General features: G+C 33.5%; 2 protein-coding genes across 2 annotated transcripts; both read right to left on the bottom strand.

Moving 5' to 3' along the window:
- Positions 1–5310: 5310 nt before the first annotated feature.
- On the bottom strand, positions 5311–5840 carry LOC117792963. The gene has a single exon (XM_034633313.1). It carries the CDS (start codon positions 5795–5797, stop codon positions 5459–5461), a length of 339 nt encoding a protein of 112 aa, XP_034489204.1. The 5' UTR covers positions 5798–5840; the 3' UTR covers positions 5311–5458.
- A 9661-nt stretch (positions 5841–15501) lies between these two features.
- LOC117794328 (DNA repair endonuclease XPF) lies at positions 15502–23653 on the bottom strand. Its single transcript, XM_034634947.1, has 6 exons — positions 23357–23653; positions 23134–23295; positions 21061–21657; positions 20246–20400; positions 18177–19012; positions 15502–16561 (listed from the first exon to the last, which is right to left on the bottom strand). The coding sequence occupies exons 1-6, from the start codon at positions 23611–23613 to the stop codon at positions 15608–15610; spliced, it is 2961 nt and encodes a 986-aa protein (XP_034490838.1). The 5' UTR covers positions 23614–23653; the 3' UTR covers positions 15502–15607.
- Between the last annotated feature and the right edge of the window lie 332 nt (positions 23654–23985).

Below are 23985 nucleotides of genomic sequence, written 5' to 3'. Positions count from 1 at the left end.
TAGAAAATTTCATAATTTTCGACCAGAATTCGATTTGGATGCTAAGGGTACCCCCTTTGAAATTTTGAAAATTCAAAATTTTAAATCTCAAGTTTTCACTTTTAATCAACTCCTTATATCATAATAAGTATAAAACAACACTTTAAATTGGTTTCTGAGACTTTTCATTTTCTTGTAAAAAATCATGTTAAATTGGACAGCAAATTTGACTTGTATAGTTGCTCGGTCATAGGTTTGGCCAACTTCAAACACACATAACTTTGTCAAAACTGAACGGGTTTTCAAACTTAATGTCATTTTAATCATGATTCGGCATCTAAATTCATTCTGCATTAAAATTTTATTAATTTTGCACAAAAAATTATTTTCCTCTGAATCTTGGGCTCGAAGCTAAGGGTCCCCCCTTTGAAATTTTGAAAATTTTAAATTTTAAATCTCAAGCTTTCACTTTTAATCAACTCCTTATATCATAATTAGTATAAAACAACACTTTAAACTTGATTCTGAGACTTTTCATTTTCTTGTAAAAAATCATGTCAAATTGGACAGCAAATTTGACTTGTAAAGTTGCTAATTCAATGGTTTGGCCAACTTCAAACACACATAACTTTGTCAAAACTGAACCGATTTTCAATGGGAATGTCATTTTGATCATGGTTTGGCCTCTAAATTCATTCTGCATTATAATTTTATTAATTTTGCACAAAAAATTATTTTCCTCTAAGTCTTGGGTTCGATGCTAAGGGTCCCCCTTTTAAATTTTGAAAATTTTAAATTTTAAATCTCAAGTTTTCACTTTTAATCAACTCCTTATATCATAATTAGTATAAAAGAACACTTTAAACTTGATTCTGGGACTTTTCATTTTCTTGTAAAAAATCATGTTAAATTGGACAAAAAATTTGACTTGTAAGGTTGCTAAGTCAAAGGATTGGCAAACTTCAAACACACATAACTTTGTCAAAACTGAACCAATTTTCAAACTGAATGTCATTTTGATCATGGTTTGGCCTCTTTATTAATTTTGTACAAAAAATTATTTCACTCTAAATCTTGGTTTCGATTTAAATGCCTTTGGAAATTTTAAAATGTATAATTTTAAATCTCAAAATTTCACTTTTAGTCAGAATATATCGTTATTATAATAAAGCAATAGTTTAAGTTTTTTTAAGACGTTCTGATAGCGATTGTAAAAGTGACAGTTATAAGATATAGATTAACGATTCAGCTGATTTCAACACAAGGTCTTACTATAAGCAAAAGATACAGCTGTACCAAGTTTTCTGAGCATATGATTAACGGGAAGCTAGTTCACCTGGACACTTAGTCGAGGAAAATGCCTTATGATTTTCGAAATCGCTGCTTGAATAAGTAAAAACACACATGACAAACTGACAATGTCATTAGCTAGAGTATACAAAGCATAGAGTATGAGATGTATAAAAAGATGAGGAAGATGAGGAAGAAGCAGAAGAGGAAGAAGCAGAACTAGTAACACATTGCTTTCCATTTTCAACACACTTGAACATGCTTCCGCACTTAGACGTGTGCGTAAAGTGGAACTGGAACTGGAATCCCGAACTGCAGCTGTGGAGTTTTTGGCATGGCAAGTTTTCTTAGCCGCTGCTTTTTCGAGAGGGTGTGTGAAGTGGTGTGAGTGACACGAGCTGCAATTCCTTACCCCCCTTACCCCCCACCTTTCCCCCTTTCTTCCACCCCTTCACCCTAGTAGCCCTAGTGTACCACCCGCAGGCAACAGCCCATTAAGTGTGCACTTCACACGCCTACTAAGTTCATATTACTTACTTAGTTGCGTTTTGTTATTTACTTCCCTCACTTCCTCCCCTCTCTCTTTATTCTTCTCACCGCTTCCCTCGGCTGATGAGCATCAAAAAGGAGTAAGAACAAGCACGACATCGCGGCATCTGAGTGCAAGGCAAATGATGATGTTATCATCTACCCACCCTATAAAAGGTGTCTACATTCCCATTGCCTTTCGCCCTGCTCTATTGTCTCTTCACATACGGAAAGTTAGTACCCATTAAGTAGTTGGTTTAACAGTTCTTTAATAACTTTTCAACACGCATTGCTTCTCAGTTTCGGTTCATATTTCACTTGGTTTCATTTTCTTAGTTGCAACAGTTTTAAACAAGTTTTTGAATTCATTTAAACAAAGTATTTTCAATCACTTTTTTTCAGTCTTTCGGGACATTATAAAGTTCCCGACTTCCTTTTAAATTTGATTTGTTAAAATAAGTTTTAAAACGAGCCCAAAAGTAACCTAATAAGCGAATTTTCTTTATAGAACTACTTTTTCACCAACGGTGAATTTGACCACACAATTTGGATAAATTTTTGCAAAAAATTCCATTGTATAATTTTTCATAGAATCTAGGCAGACTCATAGCGTTGCAAAAAACCGATGGAATAGGACGTAACCTACTTTCATCAGTGAGTTTCGGTGAAAAATTCAAAAAATCATATGTTTACACAATACCTTCGGTGAAAAAAAGCGCCCGTCTGACGCATGCTTAGAAAACTTATTTATCATCTTTAAAGTTCCGAAATTTTCGCCGGCGTAAAGATTTCTACCGGCCCAAAAGTGTTACTCAGTAAGATACGACATTAAATCCACTTTTATTTTAATGAAAAAATATTTTAAGTAGAGCTGAAACCATATTTTTTCTTTGCCGTACAATTTCCTAAACTATAGACACAAAAGACACTTTTATATAAAATTTCAGCATTATATTTCAAAGTTCTTCCAAGATCTGAAGCTGAAACAGTTTTAAGGTATTTCGAAACCCATTTAAAGTGAAGCTCCAGCAAAAATCTAACTTCAACAAATCCTGAATAAGGCTTATAGAATTGGCTTCGCTCTACTGATACGGCAGCCCAATTTTAAGTGAATTTAGCCCAAGATGTTACAAGTTATACCAAGATAAGAAACAGAAGCTCAGCAAAGTACCGGATACATTTACGAATGGAAACAGAAACTTTTTCAATGTCTTTGCAATGTTGCGTGTTCAAAAATTTACATCACAAGCATAATCGATTTAGTTTTTTTTTTTTTTTTTTTTTTTTTTGATCCTAGGGTGGGCAGAAAACTTCTCAATGTGGACTGCAAATTTAATTACGTCACAACAGACGAGAAACACGTAGACGCAGTCACAGACAAAGAAGTAGAATGAGCAAATGGAAAAGCAAACAAGGTGAAGAAGTGACTGAGATAGAGAGAGAGAGAGAGAGAGGGGGGCATAAGAAGTGTGGGGATGAGAGATTTGGTGGGTCAGGTGGTGCCACAATTTCAGCATTAACGAAATGCTTTTAATTGTGCACTTAACGCTCGTAAAATGTGATTTAATAGTTTTTTTTGGTACTGCCAGCGAGGGGAGTTTGAACAGCAGAGGCCCGAGCAGAAACAGGGCAGTAAAGGGGGTGGTGGATTTTTTGGGGGTCTGGTCAATGGCCTAGTTGTTTGGCTCTTAACGGAAACGGAAGTGGAGCGCGTTATAAGTTGGCGGCGAAGTTCCTATTTAACCGTAAGCAGCCACAACAACTGACAGCCCAATTTGAGCACCCCTCTGTTACTTCACCCCTGCTGCTTACCACCATACCGCACCCCGAACTTGTTTGGCGTTGTCGGAAATTGCCGTTGACTTTGGGGAATTCAAGCAAATGGCAAAAGCGAAATGTTTTCTAGTTTCTTCGTTTTCTTTTTCAGCTAGTACACTCAGAAAAAAAATCAAGATTTCCGTACTTAAACAGGCCATTTTCAAGTACAAAGGATCTTAAAAGCTGTCCAAGCTCGGAATTTTTAAAATTTAGCACAAAAATCGTATATCAAGTTTCAAGTCTGAAAAAATTGAAAACATACTACTTTAAGTACACAAAAATCTTGAACTTATCCCAAAATTAACTTTTTTCTAGTACAAAACATTGTCATAATTAATTAACTTTAATCTTAAAAGATACTCTAGTATGTGTACTAAAATTATTCAAAATATCAAAATAAAATACCATTTAATAATGGTGTATTTTCTTGGCAAGCGACCTTTCTAAATAGCTGTTGATTATACCAGCGATCCAACTTTAACGTCATATTTGCGTAGCTAAAACCAGTTGAGAATTCTAAGGTGAAAAAGAAATATACCAAAAGTTACTTGCTTTTAGTACGAAACGTTCTTATTTTAAACTTCCTTCCAATCTTGAAAAAAACTAAACTAAGTACAAACAAATCTTAAACTAGTTAAGTACAAATAACTCAGTTGTTTCTGGAGGTATCTTTTCGAGACTCACGGATTATATATTTTCCATGGTCTTATCTATTCTAACTAACTTTGGATAAAATCGGACTACTTTTTCGGATAGCTGCCAAAGGAATGTGAAGTCAGAATTCTAAAACTAAGATCGATTCATACTTCATTCAAGATTTTTAGTACACAGCAATCTTAAAATTTTAAGAACAAAACGGTATAAATTCAAGTACGATCGTACCTAATTTTAGGATGTCATATTTTTTCTGAGTGTAGACAGAGAGTGGCGAAACGTGTTGAAATCAATAGGAAATGTGCCACAACTGAAAAAGAAACATACCTATTAAATGACCAACACACAAACACACACACACACTCACACACACACTATGATTTCAGCCCAAGTCTGCGTCTCTGGTATGGGAACGGATTAGGTCCCAAAGCAATTTAGTTTCTTTAAATTTGTGCGAAAGTGACGACAAATCGACTCGATTTTGTTCTAAATATTTAACAAAATATTTAAGTTTCACACTAAAAATTTACAGATCTTGAAATTATATATCCCTTTGAAATCAGAACGTGATTGAAAGGAATAAAGCATTTGCTACTTCAAGATAAAAACAATTTTTAATGTTTGTCTTTTTTAATTCCAAGGAAGGTTCCTAAGTTATGATCCTAAATAAAGATTCCAAAGAAAAATTCTAAGAGGGATCCTACAAAATTATCCAAAGGAATGATTCCAAGATAGAATACCAAGAAAAGATGCCAAGAAAAGATCTTAAGTAATATTATCAAGGAATTAGCCTTAATAATGATCCTTAGGAAAAAATTCAGGAAACGTTCCAAAGAAAAGATTACAAGAAATGACCCTATAGTTAGCATGATTGATCCGCTGGGATGATTCAAAAATTTAACCCAAAGAATGAACTCCAAAAATTATTCTTATAAATATAATATATGGTTTCTAAGAAAAGATCCCAAGCAAAGATTCCAATGAATGATCTCAAGGAAGGAATCCAAGAAATGGGATCGATTTATCTGACAATAGAACAAATTCAAGTATTATTCATTTATTATGTCTTTTAAAGCTAATGTTACATAAGATTTTATGGTTAGAGGATAGCATTTTTGGAAAATATATGAAATCCTCCATCTCCTTGACATACTACCTAGTTCTTCAACCCTATTAGCACCATCATAGCTCACCGTCTGCTTCGATTTAACGAGTACCACTGAAAGTTTTCGCTGCTGTGAGAACGAGTCGGACGATTGGAACTATAAGCGGTGCTATGGGTAATGGAACTGCTTGAACTATGACTCATCAATTTATCCGGCAGATTCAGAGAATATAGATCATTATCACGCTCCACAAAGCCATGCAACCAGGCAGCCGTCAATGTATTATCCACTGATAGACGTACCTCTGAAAGTGTTCGATCGGTCATTTCGGCCACATATTCCACAACCTCATCCATGGTCATTGGTCGACGGAATTCCATAAGAGCCTCAAGTATTAAATCACCATAGCGATATCTTGACATGCCGAATTTATTACGTCTCCGTTTCAAATACTATATAAATTTTGACCGGCTACCTGAAAGCAAGAGCTTTGATCGTGTACTAAGCACACAAAAGAATTTTTCACTCTGTAATTTAAGTTTCATAAGCTACTCAGATTTTGATATTAACAAAAGAGTACATTTCTGTGAAAATTAAAAAGTATTTCATATACAAACTTAAACTTTGAGCAGTTAGAAGATATAGTTATCGGTTCCAACTGTTCCTAATATATATAGTAGCTGTACTTGTTAAAAGCAACTGTACCAAGTTTCATGAAAATACCTATACTAGGAGCTGAGTTCGTATAGTCAGTTCTGAGGCAGCTACAAGATGGAGTAGATTATTACTGTTGATTTTATCAAATATACTAGCTGTTCTTAAAAGCAGCAGCTATACCAAGTTTCATCGAGCTAGCTAATGTAGAAGCTGAGTTCGTATAGTCAGTTCTATGACAGCTACGAGAAAGAGCAATCTTTTACCGCTGGTTTTATCAAATACACCAGATCTTCTTATAAGTAGCAGCTATACCAAGTTTCATCGAGCTAGCTAAAGTAGGAGCTGAGTTCGTTTAGTCAGTTCTATGGTAGGTGTAAGATAGAGTAATTTAATGAGGTTGGTTTTATGATATTATGGTAGTTCAATCTATGTTATTTAGCTTGATTGGGATTATTTATAATAATGTATACAATGAAAATGTCTTTTCCTATTTTTGTTAGAAAAACTATCATATTAAATTGTTTTTCTGGAAATTTAAGCCGTTTCATCTTAACGCATTTCTGTAAAGAGATGCATACATTAAGCTTACCTGCTGTTGTGTCGCATTCTCTCGTTAGTTTCTGTTTCTGTCTCTTAGGGCCTCATACTCCCTGTCCTTAAATTCCAGATGGTAGAGGGGACTAAAGGGGGGTTGAGGGACGCCTCTGTTGTCCAACGAGTTTCTGTAAATGTCTAATGCTTATGCTCATGGTTATTTGTTGTACTGTTTCGTTTGTTTTGCTGCCTTGCCCAAAGGGGGCGTGGCAAGAGAGAAGCGGATTGGGGGGGGCTGTTCGCTCCAGCCCCTCGTCGCTAGATGGCGCTGAGCGATTATTTCGTTAACGTTTACACCAAATGCAGTTAAATTGGAGGCCAACGCCATTTGGGCCATTTTCCGGCAATGTTTGCCTGTTGGCCTATTTACATCTTCTTCTTCTTCTTTGTTTGTTGCCTGCTTCTTGTTCGTTTTCTTGATGTTCTTATTATTGTTGGCCATTCTCGCTGTGATTGCTTGACTTTAAGATTTGTCATTTAAGATAAGAAAAAGCTGAAAGTTGAAATTTTAAAGATGTTCCCCAAGACAAAATTTCTTTACTGAAAATACCCTGTTAGAATTTTAGGTGTGGCAGGGTAGCTTTTGGGATACCAACTTGATATTTTTGCCTTTCATGTTATGTAAATATTTTTAAAAGTGAATAAACATACTTTAATGTCACAGGACAAAGTAACTTGGGAATATCAATTTAATTTCAAAACTCTTAGGGAAATGCAAAAAAAATACAGCAAATATTTAAAACTAAAAAGCAATGGAAAGGGGCTCTTGACATATTTTTTTAAAAAAAATTCAGAAATTTGGAAAAAAAAATATTAATTTTAAGAACTGTCGTCAAAGAAAACGCATCCAGGAGCAAAAATTCTTTAAATTAAGAAACACAAAATGGTTTTCAAAATATATTTGTTATTATATTTTTTTCTTACATTTGTTCAACACAACAAAAAAACCTTTTTAAGACCGGGCTTTTAACCCAAATGGGCAGTTTCATGAGTTTTGCCAAAAGATTTTTGATCAGGTAAAATTAATACAACAGGAAATTTGAATTCATGAATAGGGTAATTCTATTATTTATCTTTTGTTTCCATAGAGCAACCATATAGAGTGTATTATTGAATTTCTAGAGAGCTTTTGGAACAGTTTATTGTTTCTTCTAAAGAGACAGAAAACTCTATGATGTATAGCTCATACATATCTATATACTATATGTATATAAAACTGTTTGTCCTGACTGACTGCTCATTGTGCATCCCAAACGGTAAGACCTAGGAGGTTGCATTTTTGACACTATGTAGATGAGATAAATTTATCTTGCAATACGACGGCGTTTTGTGAAATTATAGTTATATAAATCCACAGCGTTGCTTTAATGAGTTCAAAAAATTTTAAAGGGCTGTTGGTTTATTTTTCAATGTCACCTAAGGGTTAAGTATACTAAAAATCTTCTGGTACAGCTTATGGTTGCTTGAGGAGCTCTTATTTGATAAGATATATATTACTAATATCAAGGCTGCAAACCGGTTTTAAACCGTACCTCGTAGAACCGGTTCGGTTCGGGTTTGTAAGCAGCCCGAACCGGATCATGAACTGAACCCTTGAAATTATTTACTTTGCGAACCCGAACCTAAACCGAACCGCTTTTTAAAATAAAAGGTTCGGTTCGAAAAAAAAATAATTACATAAATTTTATGGTTTTCTAAAATTACGCAATTATTTGAGACTTCGGATTAAAAAAGTCATATTTAAATCTTCAAATAAATTTAATTTATCATCAAAAATTAATTTATTTCTTAAAAAAATTTTATTAGTTCAAAATGTAGAGAAAAATGTATAACAATAAAAATATTTTTTTGTATAAAAGTGAACCAAGGTTCGAACCTTGGGTTGATTGGGTATGCAAACCAATTCGAGAAGCGAACCGATGTCTTGCTCTATGGTTCGAACCGCCGAACCGAACCTTTGACAAAATCTTGGAGGTTTTCAGTCTTGATTAATATACAACTTGTTAAATGGCCCTCGCATTGGAATGGGCTAAAATGTGTCAAATTGCTCAACAATTTGTGTCTCTCTAATGAATTTGAGCCAAAAATCGATTGAAGCATGCCTCGACGGATTGTCCCTACTCCTTTTCCTGCTTCCTCACCCCTCCTATTCCCCCTTTCCCTAGCACCCTGACAAATGGTTTGGGAATTGACTTTGACTAATGGAATTCCATTGGCGGGCAGGATGTGCAATAAAATAATTGCAAGCCATGCACTAATTTAAGTGAGAATCATCCTTTACCCCCCCTTCACCCTTCCCCCTCCTACCCTATTCAATCTTATCTCCCCCTCCCCCACCATTTATCTCCGCTGCCTTTTGACTGTGCTGCATTTTGTGCCAATTTAAAATATTTGAGATATTTTGAGACGATTTGCCTATAATTAATCGGAACTCAATAAAATGCCCTGTAAAGTGTATGCCAGAGGGTATGCTCGACTTATGTCAAAGTATGTTCGAGCTATGTACAGTGGCTCCCAGCTTATTTGAACCACTACTCTTAAATATTACAAAGCTCAAGAAAAATTTGTTTATGAGAAGAAAGAATCTGTAAATAAAATTTAATAAATAAATATATTTTAATATACTTAATAATTATTTTAAATAATAATATTTCTATTTTATTTCTTTTTCAATGCATATTACATCTAAATTATACAATGTAATGGGTCAAATAAGCTTTGAGCCACTGTAGACAGCTTAGAGACCATCAATATACACTTTTACTATTTTTTCAGACTTTTTCCAATTTTAGTAAACTAAATAAAAATCACAATTTTGCAGATAAAATCTTTAAATTTTACTTACTTATATATTTATGTATCTTCTGTCAATTCTACTAATTTCACAACGATTTAACAATAAACAAACAAATTATTAGAAATTTAAAGTTCAGGTAAAAGGGATAAAACAGCACTTTAAAGAAATTTTCATGTTTACAGGGCATTTAGCAGTCCTTTACTCTCGATAATGATATTTTGCAAATGTTTGAATGTGCTTATGTAATTTGAATTGATTATAATTATCAAATTGGCGCTTGATTAGAGTATGTCGAGTGTTCAAATGTCCTTTGTATTAGATTCTTGATGCACATATAGGTAAGTATATGTTGTCCTCCATTCTCTGTCCTTCGTTTATTGTCTCATTGGCCATGTCTCATGTTTACCTTGGGTTTGCCTTTGTGGTTCATTCAGCACACATTGCCAAATTCTTGCAACAATCCGAATGCCAATTAAATCGATTGTTTGCTTGGTTTTGTTTAATCGATTGATGGATGACAGCGTTTGGAGAGAAAGTGGAAATGGAAATGTATGAACAAGTAGGGAATGAAAAAGATGCGAAAAGGTAGATGGTGATAAAAATGACAGAAAAGTGGGGGACAACAAATAAAAGGAAATAACGTAGGGAATTAAATTGTCGTAGGAGAGAAAATGAGTAAATTAATGGAGAAAAAATACTAAAATATATATAAAAATAAAAAATAATAAAATTAAAAACGTTTTAGCACTGCAGATTTAAATACAGGGTAACTGTTAGCCGATCACACTCTCTCCTTCTTTCTTTATATCTGTATTAACGTCAAATATATACGAAACTTATGTTCTGGATAAATCCATATGATACTAGAAAGGTGAAAAGACTTAAAACATAAGTACAGGGTAGCTGCAAGTCTGTCTTTAAAAGTCCTTCTCTATATCTCTCTCTGCCTTCGTCTTTCGCACTCCTACACACACAACCAATTATTCAGAGAAACCGCAAGAATGGTCACATTGAAAAGCCAAAAAAGTGAATGATTGATTTATTTTGAATGCAGGCATGAATACGATTCGTGATGTATTCGTATAGCAATATGAATACCTATTCAACCACTAACTGCGGTTATTGATTTAAAGCGAATCGTTTCAACTTTCAAATTAGGTAATTTTTTTCGCAAACTTTGCAAATTAAACCGAACTATTTTCGGTTCTTAAAAATTTAACATATAAATTTCATTTTTTCATGTAATTTATAATTTACAATTTAAATTTGTATATAATGAAAAATGATAATAAAATCCAAAATCATCTTTAAAAAGTTTTAAACCTGCTTAAATCATTGTTAAATTTAAGGACAATCAAGGACAGGAAATTTTGAAAGTGCAGGGCAATTTGTGTGTGTTGTACACTGATAAAAAAAATTTTCTAATATCAGGATTTTGGTCTCAGAACTAAGATTTTTGGTCTAAAAAATGCGTCGAGAACATAAAATTCTTAAATTAATAGAACACATCTTGATTTTAAGAACATTTTAAATAAGACCAATCTCTTATTTTAAAAATAAATATTCTTAAAATTCAAATTAAAAAATGAAATAAATAAAAATTATTTTTAATACTTATAATTTTTTTTATTTTTACATTTTAATTTATTTATATTTTATTCTGTTTTAGTAATTTTATAAATTTTATTTAAATTTGTTACGTGTGGGACTCGAACCGCCGCCACGGTGCCACCATTTGTTTGATACGAAATAGTACCTATTTATACTTTCCTTTAAGATTTTTATTTATATATTAAGATTTTAAGATTTTTTAGATTAATAATCTTAGTTTTAGTAATTTGGTCTTAAAATAATCTTATTTCGAAAACAAAATATTTAAGATGAATGTTCTTTATTTAGAAGTTAGTCTTTTTTTCAGTGTACGTGAGTGTGTGTCTGATGCATACTTTTAGGGGCAAAATGAAGGCTTTATAATGTTGATTTTGTTGTTGTTGTTGTTGTTATTGTTGCCTTTGTAGTTGTTGTTGTTGTTGTTGACGGTTGCCATTGGCTTTTGTAGCCGTGGGACCAATGTCAAAGCATATTTGCCAATTGACTGCACTTTGTGCCTATAGGCAAAGAACTTCGCTGCACCAGCGAACCACTGAACCACACTCCCTAAACCAACACCACCACAATAGAGTTGTTCAGGCTTCGTAATAGTCCTACACTAAAAAAAAAGAAAGACCAACGTCTAAAATCAAGAACATTCATTTTAAATATTTGTTCTTTAAATAATATAATTTTGGGACCAAATTACTAATACTAAAAATCAAGGCTGCAAACTTCCAAAATCATCGGAACCCAAGGTTTGGGTTCGAATCTTGGTTCAATTTCAAACAACAAAATATTTTCATTGTTATAAATGTTAAGAAATCAAATTTTGATTATAATTAAAATTTATTTAAAGGTTTATATATGACTTATTTTAATCCGAAGTCTTAAATAATTCTGCAATATTAGAAATTCATAAAATTTATGTAATAATTTTTTATCCGAACCGAGCCTTATATTTTAGAAAGCGGTTCGGTTTAGGTTCGGGTTCGCAAAGTAAATAATTTCAAGGGTTCGGTTCATGATCCGGCTCAGGCTGCTTAAAAACCCGAACCGAACCGGCTCTACTAGGTTCGGTTCAGAACCGGTTTGCAGCCTTGCTAAAAATATTAATTTAAAAAATCGCAGCTCTTAATCGATATATATAAAACTCTTTGACCTGACTGACTGACTGGTTAGAGTCGCCGCTTCAAGTGAAGGCAAGCGGAGGTTCTAGTCCCACTAATTAACAAAGAAAAAAACACAATAAGATAGCATTTTTAAAATTTCTAATCCAGAATAAAATGTATATAATAGTTTACCCAATCAAAAATTATAAATATAAAGAAACTTGCTTATTTTTTTATTTGTCGCTTTAATTTTTAACAACATTCTTGTTCTTGTAACAAAAACTTAGTCCTATTTGCAATGTTTTTAAAACTAAGAAGTTTTTTATTACATTAAGAATCTTATGTTCTCGACGCATTTTTGAAACGAAAATTCTTAGCTTTAAGACCATAATCTTGATTTTAGACCATTTTTTTTAGCAGTGTAACACACAATTGTTGGCCTGAGAGAAACGCAGTTAAAACAACATTTCACTGTCTGATTTCTTGGTTTGTTCTCTCTGTCACTATTTTTTTCCCACTCTGTCTCTCTCTCTCTCTCTCTCTTTCTCGCACTCTTATTATCTGCCTGCCTATTTTTCTCCCTTTCTAAAATTTTGGCGTTTCAGTTTCTGATTGAGATTCACGTTCTGATTCTAATTTCGAGTTTTGATTCTGATTCTGGATTCTGGCTACAGATATTGGTTACTGATTTTGGTTTTGACCAGATTGCAACATGTTTAGTCAGTCAGTCAGTCAGTCAGTCAGTCAGTCAGTTAGTCAGTCAGTGAGTGGATCGCTTAGTCAGTTTGTCCCTTTGTTTTGAATGGCATTTGCCATCGGCACAATGCGCTTCATTTTGTGCCTCGCCCTTTCACCCGCTTTTGGTCGCAAACAAACGTCAATTGAGCACAATGTTGCAACATTGGTCAGCTGCCTCCCCACCCTACTTTACCCCATCCCCTCCCTACACTTTACTACCCCACTTTGGGGAGTAAAACTCGTTGATTTGCTGCATTTTGTTGGTCTCTTTGGCACACAAATGCAAAATGCAATCGCATATTCTGTTTTGCTTTTATTGCATACCCTGTATACACTGTAACTCGAAATTGTACACTGAAAAAAAAAAAATCAAGAACATTCATCTTAAATATTTTGTTTTTAAAATAAGTTTATTTTAAGACCAAATTACTAAAACTAAGATTATTAATCTAAAAAATCTTAAAAAATATAAGAATAAAAATCTTTAATTTTTAAGAAAATTATAAATATGTACTATTTCATAAGAAAAACAAATGGTTGACCCGTGGCGCTTTGGTTAGAGAGGCCGCTTCAGTTGTGAAGCGGTAGGCGGCGGTTCGAATCCCCCTTGTAACAAATTAAAATAACATTTATAAAATGTAAATAAATCAAAATTAAAAAAAAAAAATTATATATATAAAAAATAATTTTTATTTATTTTATTTTTTGATTTTAATTTTAAGAACATTTATTCTTAAAATAAGAACTTGGTCTTATTTAAAATGTTCTTAAAATCAAGATGTGTTCTCTTAATTTAAGAATTTTATGTTCTCAACGCATTTTTTTGACCAAAAATCTTAGTTCTGAGACCAAAATCTTGATATAAGAACATTTTTTTTATCAGTGTATGCAATAGTCACTCAAAATTTAATACTTGTCTAAAAAAAAGAAGAAAAAATATTGAATTTTTCAACTTTGATGCAGAATTAAATGAGAGACTAAATCATAATAAAATTGACATGCCACAAAGAAATCGATTAAATTTTAACAAAGTTATGATAGTCTAAAATTTTGGACAAAGTGTTTTTCATAAATCAAATTTATTTTGAATCAAACCATTTCAATATTGCTAATATTTGACAAAAACAAAGCACACAAAGAAAACCAAAATTAATGTTCCAAGTTTTGAGCGAAAATAAAATGCAGAATATTTTTAAATTATGCTTTTTCGTTATTTGCTAAAAATTATACTGTTTTATGACTTTGCAGTAATTTAAAATAAACGCAACATTTAATTTAATATGCAAATTTAACTGCCGTAAGCATTGGGAAAATGCAGGCACAGTGTGTTGGAAAACATTTCGTACCCTCGAGAGCTGTAGGTGCAATTGGAAGTCGATGGGGAGGAAACAGGCTGAAAGGGTTGAAAGGATGCATTAAAAATGCATTGAAATTGATTTTCAGCCCAGCACGGAAAGTGTTGAGTGTGTGTGTGTTGTTCTTGTCTGAAGTTGAACTCATCGAAGTTAATTAAAATGTGAATTATAACTTTTGAAATACAAATTTTATAACCCTAATTATTTGGTGATTTTTTTATTATGAAAATTAACTATAACATTTATTAATGTTTTAATTTAAAAAAAAATAACAAATAAATAATTAAATTATAATTAAAATATATATGTTATTTATCAATTTGTAAAATACAAATTTTTATATTTTTTTCAATTTTTATAATGGTTTAAAGAAAAAGTGATGTGCCATAAGTGAGAACACATATGTTTTAAGATTTTAGAAATACACCACTTTATTCAAAACATATTGATATAATAATATGTATTAATTATTATATGTATTAATGTATTATACTAATATTAATTAATTTTTTAAGGTTTTTGTTTAATTTTTATTACAAAAACTGCAGAATATTTTTTAATTTTAATTACTATTTAAAAAATTTAAAAATTACTGTTTTTTGTTATTTTTCAAATAAAAATTGAAATCTAAAACATTCAACATTTTAAGAAAATTATTATCTCAAAGCAATTTGAGGACAATTTAAAATATTTTTGTGACATTATTAAAAAAATAAATAAATAGCTTAATTTCTTATTTTCAAATTAAAATTGTCACAAAATTATATAATAGGTTAAGTAAGAAATTTACAATGTATTAAAATTAATTATGTTTGTGATAATTTATAATTATATAAATTATAAAGATATACTCGTAACACTGGCAAAACATGAAATAAATAAATAATTATACATCTCTCTGAAAAAAAGTTATACAGATGTGTTCCACAAATCTCTAGAGATTTTGAAGAGAATTGCTTTTAAAAACAACCATTCGAAATGTCGGTGTTCCTTAAATGTCAGAGATTTAGTTTTTTTCGAACTTATCTTCGAAATCTTCTTACTTTCAGTTTTAACAAGATTTTTAGATTAAGGAATATTTTATGTAATAAACAAAATCATTAAAAATGTATTTAATAAAATATTGTTTGATTTTAAAAATAAATAATTAAATTTAATTCAATAAATATTACATTTTGTCAAATCTCTCAACCATTTTTAAGACATTTAAAGGCAATGGTTGCTTTTGTGCTGATAGTGATTGAAAAATATATATATTGAAATTTATTTCTTTTATTTTTTTTTATAAAAAAAATGAGTTTAAATGATTTTTAACAACTAAAATACTTTTTATATGCAATCACTGGCTTTTATGGATATAATTTTTATATTTAATTCGTTTTGTGGCGCTCAACGTCGACCACGTCGCGCCTCTCCGGCGGCTTTGCGGAATCGATTGTGCGAACCGCTGCCAAATTGTTTGCTGGCCGCCAACAAAGCCGACGAGCCGGCAACCTCATCCTTCTCCGGCAGATGGGCCACATGGAGTATGTCCCACAGCAGTTTGCCGCTCTCCTGCGATTGCAGCAGATCTGAGAGCTCCGACTGCGTGCGTTTCAGCAGCTCACGGAGACTGACACCACGCCGGAGGAGTGCGTGCACATTCCGGGTATGAATTCCCGGCAGACGCAGCAGAAAATCATGTATGGCATTGTTGAAATGTAGTTGCTCTCCGGCAGCTGCTCCGCCGGTTTCCTCGCTGCCCAAGGCGGCGGCCGTCTGTGCATCCGGTTCCGGTTTGCCCAATTTCAGTTCCTCAAAGAGCTGAGCGGTCGCATACGGACTCGGCGACCAGATGAGCCGTAATTTGGGAAAGTGTAGCGTCAACAATTGCAATTTTTGCATTATATCCGCATTTGTTGCTGTCGTTTGTTGTGAGAGCATAAATTTGCCCTGCAAATGAAATGGACGATTCTGATCGAACTCAATTAGGAGTATGGGTTTGGCATAATATCGTTGCATCTGCACACACTGATTATACAGACGACCCGAGTTCAGGGAACCAATTAAATCCGATATCGATTTACGTTCCACACATATATCGGGCGTCAATATATAATCGCCAATCGTTATCGTCACTGGCAACACTTCCAATCCACGTTTGTGTATCAAACACGGCAAATCCGACCGAAATTCCCGCATATCCACAATCACTTTGGGCGTGATCCGTGCCGTGGTTAATGCCGCTCCGGTTGTGGCTCCTTTACGGGTCTGCGCATTCGCGGGCTCCTCCTCGTCGTAGCTCTTGTACAGCACAAAGGCCTCGTCCGTCTTGCCGTCCTGGTATTCTGGTATTACCATTTTCTAAAAAAAAAAAAATAAAAACCAAAAACAAGTTTCAATATATGCAAAAAATTAACACCAATAATAAATTACTTCGGCTTATTTTAGTAATAAACTCTTGAAACTAACACATTAATAACTATATTTAAAAATAAAATCTTTAAAAAATTTCCTTTCTTAAAAATATTGATAACAAAACAAGGGAGTTGATTTTCGACCGATTTTTCCTATAGCACCTATATGATATATTCAACAAATTTCAGCCAAATCTGGTCAATATGCATATTCTATCAGTATGGTTAAAATATCTCAAAAGACAAAAAACTTTCTCATATTAAAACTTTATTTTCGACTGAGCGTCTCTATGGCAGCTATATGATATAGTGCACCGATTTGAACCAAATTTCGTCAGAATGTATATTACCAACCCAAATTTATATTCTGTACGTTTAGTAAAGATATCTCAAAAAACAAAAAACTTGTTCATAGAAAAACTGAATTTTCGATCTATGGTTCCTATGGAAGCTTTATGCTATAGAGGTCCGATCTAAAAATAAAAACAAACTTGATCTGCGTACAGTATAAAGGAACCTACATAACAAGTTTGAAGTCTCTAGCTCTTATAGTTTCTAAAATCGACACGTTCAAGCAGACGGACAGACGGACAGACAGACGGACATGGCTCAATCGACTTGGCTTTTGATCCTGATGAAGAATATATATATATACTTTGGGGGGTCTGCCACGCCTCACTTAAAAAATTGTGTTGTTAAAGGATTTTTTGAAATTTCATAAAATGTTGTATTTTTTATTAGATTTTCTTAATTTATTTACTATTTTTTTCAGAATGTCGCAACTGATTTAAAAGCGTTTTAAACTTTCTGAAAATTAAGGAACATATTAAATAAGCTTTCAGATTAACTTTAAAATAAAATATTTTTCTGAAGTTTGAAATGAAATTTTGCTTTTTGCGCTATTCTATGTTTAATTGACGTTAATTTTCTGTACCAATTTCCCATTTTCACAAGATGTATCGTAAGTGAAATTCTTTAAAGTGTTCTATTTGTTGCTAGTGTTAAAGAAGAAATCGATACACTGATAAAAAAAATGTTCTAAAATCAAGATTTTGGTTTCAAAAATAAGAATTTTGGTCTAAAAATTGCGTCGAGAACATGAAGTTGTTAAATTAAAAAAGCACATCTTGGTTTTAAGAACATTTAAATTTAGACCAAGTTCTTATCTTAAGAATAAATGTTCTTAAAATTAAAATTAAAACATAAAAATTAAAAATAATTTTTATCTTTATAATCTTTTTTTTTAATTTTGACCTTTATATACTTTATTCTGTCTTGGTTATTTTATAAATGTAATTTCTAATTTGTTACAAGGGGGATTCGAACCGCCGCCTACTGCTCCACAACTGAAGCGGTTTCTCTAACCAAAGCGCCACGGGGCAACCATTTATTTTTCTTATGAAAAAGTACATATTTATACTTTCCTAACCATTTAAGATTTTTGTTCTTGTATTAAAAAGTTTGATTTTTAGATTAATATTCTTAGTATTAGTAAGATGAATGTTCTTGATTTTAGAAGTTGGTCTTTTTATTCAGTGTAGTTACCCAGCATAAGTACTTACGCTCTTGGTATCGATGATCAGCTCAAAGGCGGACTTCTCCCGTCGCAGACTCGTCAGATACGATTGCTCCTCGACGGTTCGTGCGTGGATTAGAAAATAGATTTTCATGCGTTCGGCGGGTGGAAGACGACGTCGTGCCTCGAAGACCTCAAGCTGCCGAATGGCAGTGACATTCGTGTTGTACATGATGACATAGTGAGGCTGGAGCTGTTCCAGCATATGCTCCAGTGCCAAGGAGCCTTCACGTTCCGTCTTGAAGGTCTGCAGACAAATACAGGGTTGTCTGTGCTCGGCCAGCGCAGCAGAGACATCGAATTGCTCCAGTTCGGGTATGATCTCAAAGATGGAGGCATTCGGATCGGGTTCCTTGCTCACTGGCTGTGTCATTGTCAGCATGTAGCTCTCCTCGAAGAGCTGCTGCTGCAACTGCACATCTGCATCCACATCCGCCTCGCTCAACAGCTGCGCCAGTTCATCCAATTGAGGCGTCACTGTCGTCTCCAATTCTGCCTTTGGTCCTTCTGCTTTAGCCTTCGGCTTTGTCTCCGTTTCGGTCGCTTCAGCCATCACCTGGCTTTGACTTTCCTTGGACAACTTGTCGCTCAACTTGCCCACTTGCACCTCGTGCCTCATGGCCTGCTGCAGCAGGAATCTGGCGCCTCCTTGTGTCAAATACTGCTTCAACTGATAACAGGTGCGTGCATCCTGGCACAGTATCAACACCTTCGGCGGCTGCAGGTGCTGAGCGCCCCGTCGACGTCGCATATCTCCGGGTATATGGCTGGTCAGCAGCTCAGTCAGTGCTTGCCACTTGGGGCACGGCTCCGGCTCGAATTCTGTGCAACAAAATGGTCAGAATATAAAGATTAATATGCAAATTCTGATCTGTTTACACAGCGAATTATATTTTTAAAATAAATAAATATAGCTAAAAATAAACATTATAAAACTCATATTTTTATAACATTTATTTTTTGAATTGAATAAAAAACCTTAAGGAAATTACTTAAGGTTCGCCTTTTATAAAAAATATTATTAGAATTACTTATATTTTTAATATTTGTTATACAAAATAATAACTTAAAAATGGAAAAACATAACTCTTATTTCAAATTTCTTTAATATAAATTAAATTATATTTACAACTCTTATTTTATTAGCTGAATAAACAAATTATTAAATAATATTTTAGTTGCACATCTTATGTTTTAAATTTTCATTATAAAAATAATCACATTTATATTCATTTGATTTTCAAAAAATTTTTGATTTGAATAAAAAATCTAAAGGAAAATACTTAAGGTTCACTTTTTATTAAAAATATTATTAGAATTACTTATATTTTTAATATTTGTTATACAAAATATTAAATAAAAAATTTCTTTAATATTAATTTAATGCTTATATTTACAGCACTTATCTTTTTTAACTGAATAAACAAATTATTTAATAATATTTTAGTTGCATATCTTGTGTTTTGAATTTTCATTATAAAAATTTAATAATCACATTTATATTCATTTTATTTTCAAAAATTTAATGCTTATTTTTAAAATTTTTTTTATACTTTTTTTAATTAAAAATCATAAAATAATTTATGTTCTCAATATTTTTCTTAAGAATTATAAAATATCATTTATTTTAATTATTTAAATTAAAGTTAAATGCAAATACAAAAATACCAATAAATTAATTTTAGTATGCTTTGATTATTTTTTTTTTTTTTAATTTTTAGAATCATAGATCATTTTGGTATATGCATTTAAATATTATTTTCATTTTGAATTTGAAAAATGTTAAAAGCATTTATTTTATAAATGTATATAATTGAAAAATATTTTGTTTAAATAAGCCTATAATTTTATTTTTATTCTAAAATTGTTGTTTTTTTTTTTTATGTTTATTAAATAAAAATTGAAAGCCAAACAGGGTTTATTAATTAGTTTTCGTTAAGATCAGACAAAATGGGAATAGTTTTGCATTATAAAAATTATTTAAAATTAAAGATATAGGTTTATCTAGCATACCCTAAAAAAACAAATGATATATCTAATTTTTCCTGAACTCACCATTCTGTCCATTGTATACACGCTGCTTGGAGAGCATAAAGATCTGCTCGGCGGCATCCAGGAGCGTCCAGCCAGAGTTGCTGATGGCGTATTCCGTGCCGCGATAGCGTTTAATCAATGCATAGGCGCTGACGGAATCATGGTACATTGTGGAACTAAAAGAAGACAGGACAAGAACGAAAGGTTGGCTAAGATATAGTACTCTGATGACTACCTAATAAAAACTACTGCATACTTTTAGGTGCTTGTATTGAAATAATAACTTTTTTATAACTTTGGTTAGCTATTACGCCCGTTCTATCTATCCAAACTTTTTGCGGTTAAGTGATATTACAGATAATATTAATAAATAACGTTAACTACCATAAAAACTTTATTATCTTAAAAACTGTGGGTGTGGTGGTTTTTTGCGATTTGCGGGGGCGGAAGGGGGCGTGTCAAAAATTTAAAACAAACTTGACCAGCGTGAGGTCTATAGAAATCAGTGCGCTAAAATTGGTAAGTCTATCTCTTATAGTCTCTGAGATCTTGACGCTCACACGGACGGACAGACGGACAAACAGACAGACGGACAGACGGACATGGCTATATCGACTCGGCTGTTGATGCTGAGCAAGAATATATATACTTAATAGAGTCGGAGATGCCTCCTTTTCCCTGTACATACATTTCAACGAACACAATATACCCTTTAACTTATTTTTTAAGCAACGGGTATAAGAACTGTGAGACAAGTTGGTTAAAAATTAATTATGCTTTATAGATTCTATCATATTTCCATCCCAACTGCCAGGGGAATTTCCTTCCAGACTTACATCATCAGACTGCGTAGAATTTTGAGATCAGCCACAATTAATTTGGTCTGCGAATTGAGCTGATGCCAAATGCAATCGAGTTGCGCCTGCAGGATCTTGTGAAACTTCTTGGTGACACAATTCTCCACTGTGATGGCCTCCAAGTCCACGGTGCGATTGATGCGCTTGATTTCCCGCACCAGAAAGTTCATTATGTCCAGAATGTGCGTTTGTATCGAGCTGATTCTTGTGCTCAGTGGCACATGCAGCTCGATGGTTTGTGCCTGCCACGGATGCAGTGCAGCACGCACAGTGGCATGAAAGCGTGGCCAAATAAACAGCTGCTTCACAAACAGATTGCGCATGGTGCGCTCAATGTGCGCATAGCCAATGGTAAAGGATTCGGGACTGCTGGAGAAGGCCTTGATGAATCCCGTCTTGTTGCGCTGACGAAACAAACGCAAGGCGAACGCCTCCTGGCAACTCTCAATGATGCTGTGAGCCCGCAGCACAATAATGCCAGTTATCAGCTCAATGGGTATGCGCTGCTTCAGCAGATCCACCACCAGGATGCGAGTACTGATGAACTGCAGACCGCCCTCCAAATAAACGCGTTCACTGCAAGGGGAAACAAGTGGATCAGTCGAGTGATATATGATATAGTGCACTGATTTTAACCAGATTTAGTCAGGATGTCCAAGACCAACTAAAATGCATATTCTTTCAGTTTGATTGAGATAACTCAGAAAACAAAGAAATTTTTCATTCCAAAGGTTGATTTTCAACTAAGCATTCCTATGGCAGCTATATGATATAGTGAACCGATTTGAAGCAAATTTGGAGAGGACATATGAAACTAAAAAATATTCATACTCTGTAAAATTGGTTGAGTTATCTCAGAAAACAAAGAAGTTTTTTATACTAAAACTTAATGTTTGACCTATCGTTCCTATGGCAGCTATGTGATATAGTTGACCAATTTTAATCAAATTTGGTCAGGACATATACGACCAACTTAAATGCATATTCTGTCAGTTTTCTTGAGATATCTCAGAAATCAAAGAAGTTTTTCATACTAAAACTTGATTTTGCACTCTGCGTTCCTATGGCAGCTATATGATATAATGCCCCGATTTGAACCAAATTTGCTCTGGATGCCTTGGGCCAATAAAAATACATATTCTGTCAGATTGGTTGATATATCTTAGAAAACAAAGAAGTTTTTTATACAAAAACTTGATTTTCGACTAACATTCTATGACAGCTATATCATAAAATAAACCGATTTGGACCAAATTTTTTCAGGTTGTATAAAACTAACTTAAATTCACATTGTATCAGTTTGGTTAAGATATCTCAAAAAACAAACAACTTTTTAATACTAAAGCTTGATATTTGGCGATCGATTCTATGACAGCTATATGATATACTTAACCAATTTGAACCAAATTTTTTCAGGTTGTATAAAACTAACTTAAATTCACATTGCATCAGTTTGGTTAAAATATCTCAAAAAACAAAATACTTTTCATACGAAAACTTGATATTTGACCGATCGATCCTATGACAGCTATATGATATAGTGAACCGAATTGGACCAAATTTGGTCAGGATGTATAGTACCAGCCCAGATGTAAATTGTGTCAGATTAGTTAAGATATCTCAAAAAACCAAGAAGTTTTACATACAAAAACTTAATTTTCGACCTATGGTTACTATGGCAGCTATATGATATAAAGGTCTGATTCAAAAATAAAAACAAAATTGATCTGCGTACGGCATAAAGAAGCCAAAATTCCAAGTTTAAAATCTCTAGCTCTTATAGTCTCAGAGATAGAAGCGTTTAAACAAACAGACAGACGGATAGACAGACTGACAGACGGATAGAGAGACTGACATGGCTATATAGAATCAGCTGGCGATGTTGATCGAAAATATATATACCCATATGGGGTCTGCCACGCCTCCTTATGCCTGTTACGTACTTTGCACAAACCTAATATACCCGCTTAGGGTATAAAAGTGGTTATTAAAATGAAATATCTAGCTCTGAGAGGAATTTTAGGTATATAATAGGTATATATAGATAGCTACCGCTCTGTGGCCGTATTGGCCACCTCATGCACATATTTCGAGTCCAACTGGGTCTTGTAGTACTGCTCCTCCCAGTCGGAGCTGTTGATCACCAGCAAAAGATTTCCCGCATCGCTGTAAACCTTTAAAATGTTGAGCAACACACGCTCATAGCTCAGGCCTCTAAAATGTATAACAATAATTATTGGAACACATTTAAAACTGTGCTACTTGCCACACTTACTTGCCACACACAAGCAATCCATCTTGATGAATCAGATCCAGAAACATTTGCTTCTCGTACTCCAGCAGCACAACATCCTTGCGCAGCAAATATTCCTCGGCTGTCACCAGATTGGCCAGATCCTCATCATTCAGACTGTCGCTGGACTCGGGCAAGGCAGTTGAACCAGTTGCCCCAGTTGCTTCAGTTGCCACATCAGGTGGCGCCTCACTTGCCGCATTAATCTCAATTGGCGGCTGCAACTCCGAGTCCGACATGGCGCAATTATTTCACAACTAAACAAAACAAAACAAAGCAAAACACCGGCAACTGCCTATCGATAAGCCAGCTGTTGGCGCTTTCAATATATCGATTGCATGTGGCCCACACACGTCACGGTCTTTAAATATATTTGAGGTACTTTGAGTAGAAAATGTTTGTAATTCAATTAAAAACATATGTTAATTAAATTAAATATTAAAAAATAATAATAATTGTTAGACTAAGAATAATACTATTTATCATTTAAAAACAACCGCCCAGCAGCTGCGATATCGATAAGCTAGCTATTGGCGCTTGATTGTGGCCCACACACGTCACAATCGTTGAAGGAGAAATATTATTAGCGGTATTATTACAATTCAAAACAA

This window comes from Drosophila innubila, chromosome X, assembly GCF_004354385.1.
Source record: "Drosophila innubila isolate TH190305 chromosome X, UK_Dinn_1.0, whole genome shotgun sequence".
Taxonomy (NCBI): Eukaryota; Metazoa; Arthropoda; class Insecta; order Diptera; family Drosophilidae; genus Drosophila; species Drosophila innubila.
Note: the sequence above shows the minus strand (reverse complement) of the source record. Positions and strands in the feature narration are given on the sequence as shown.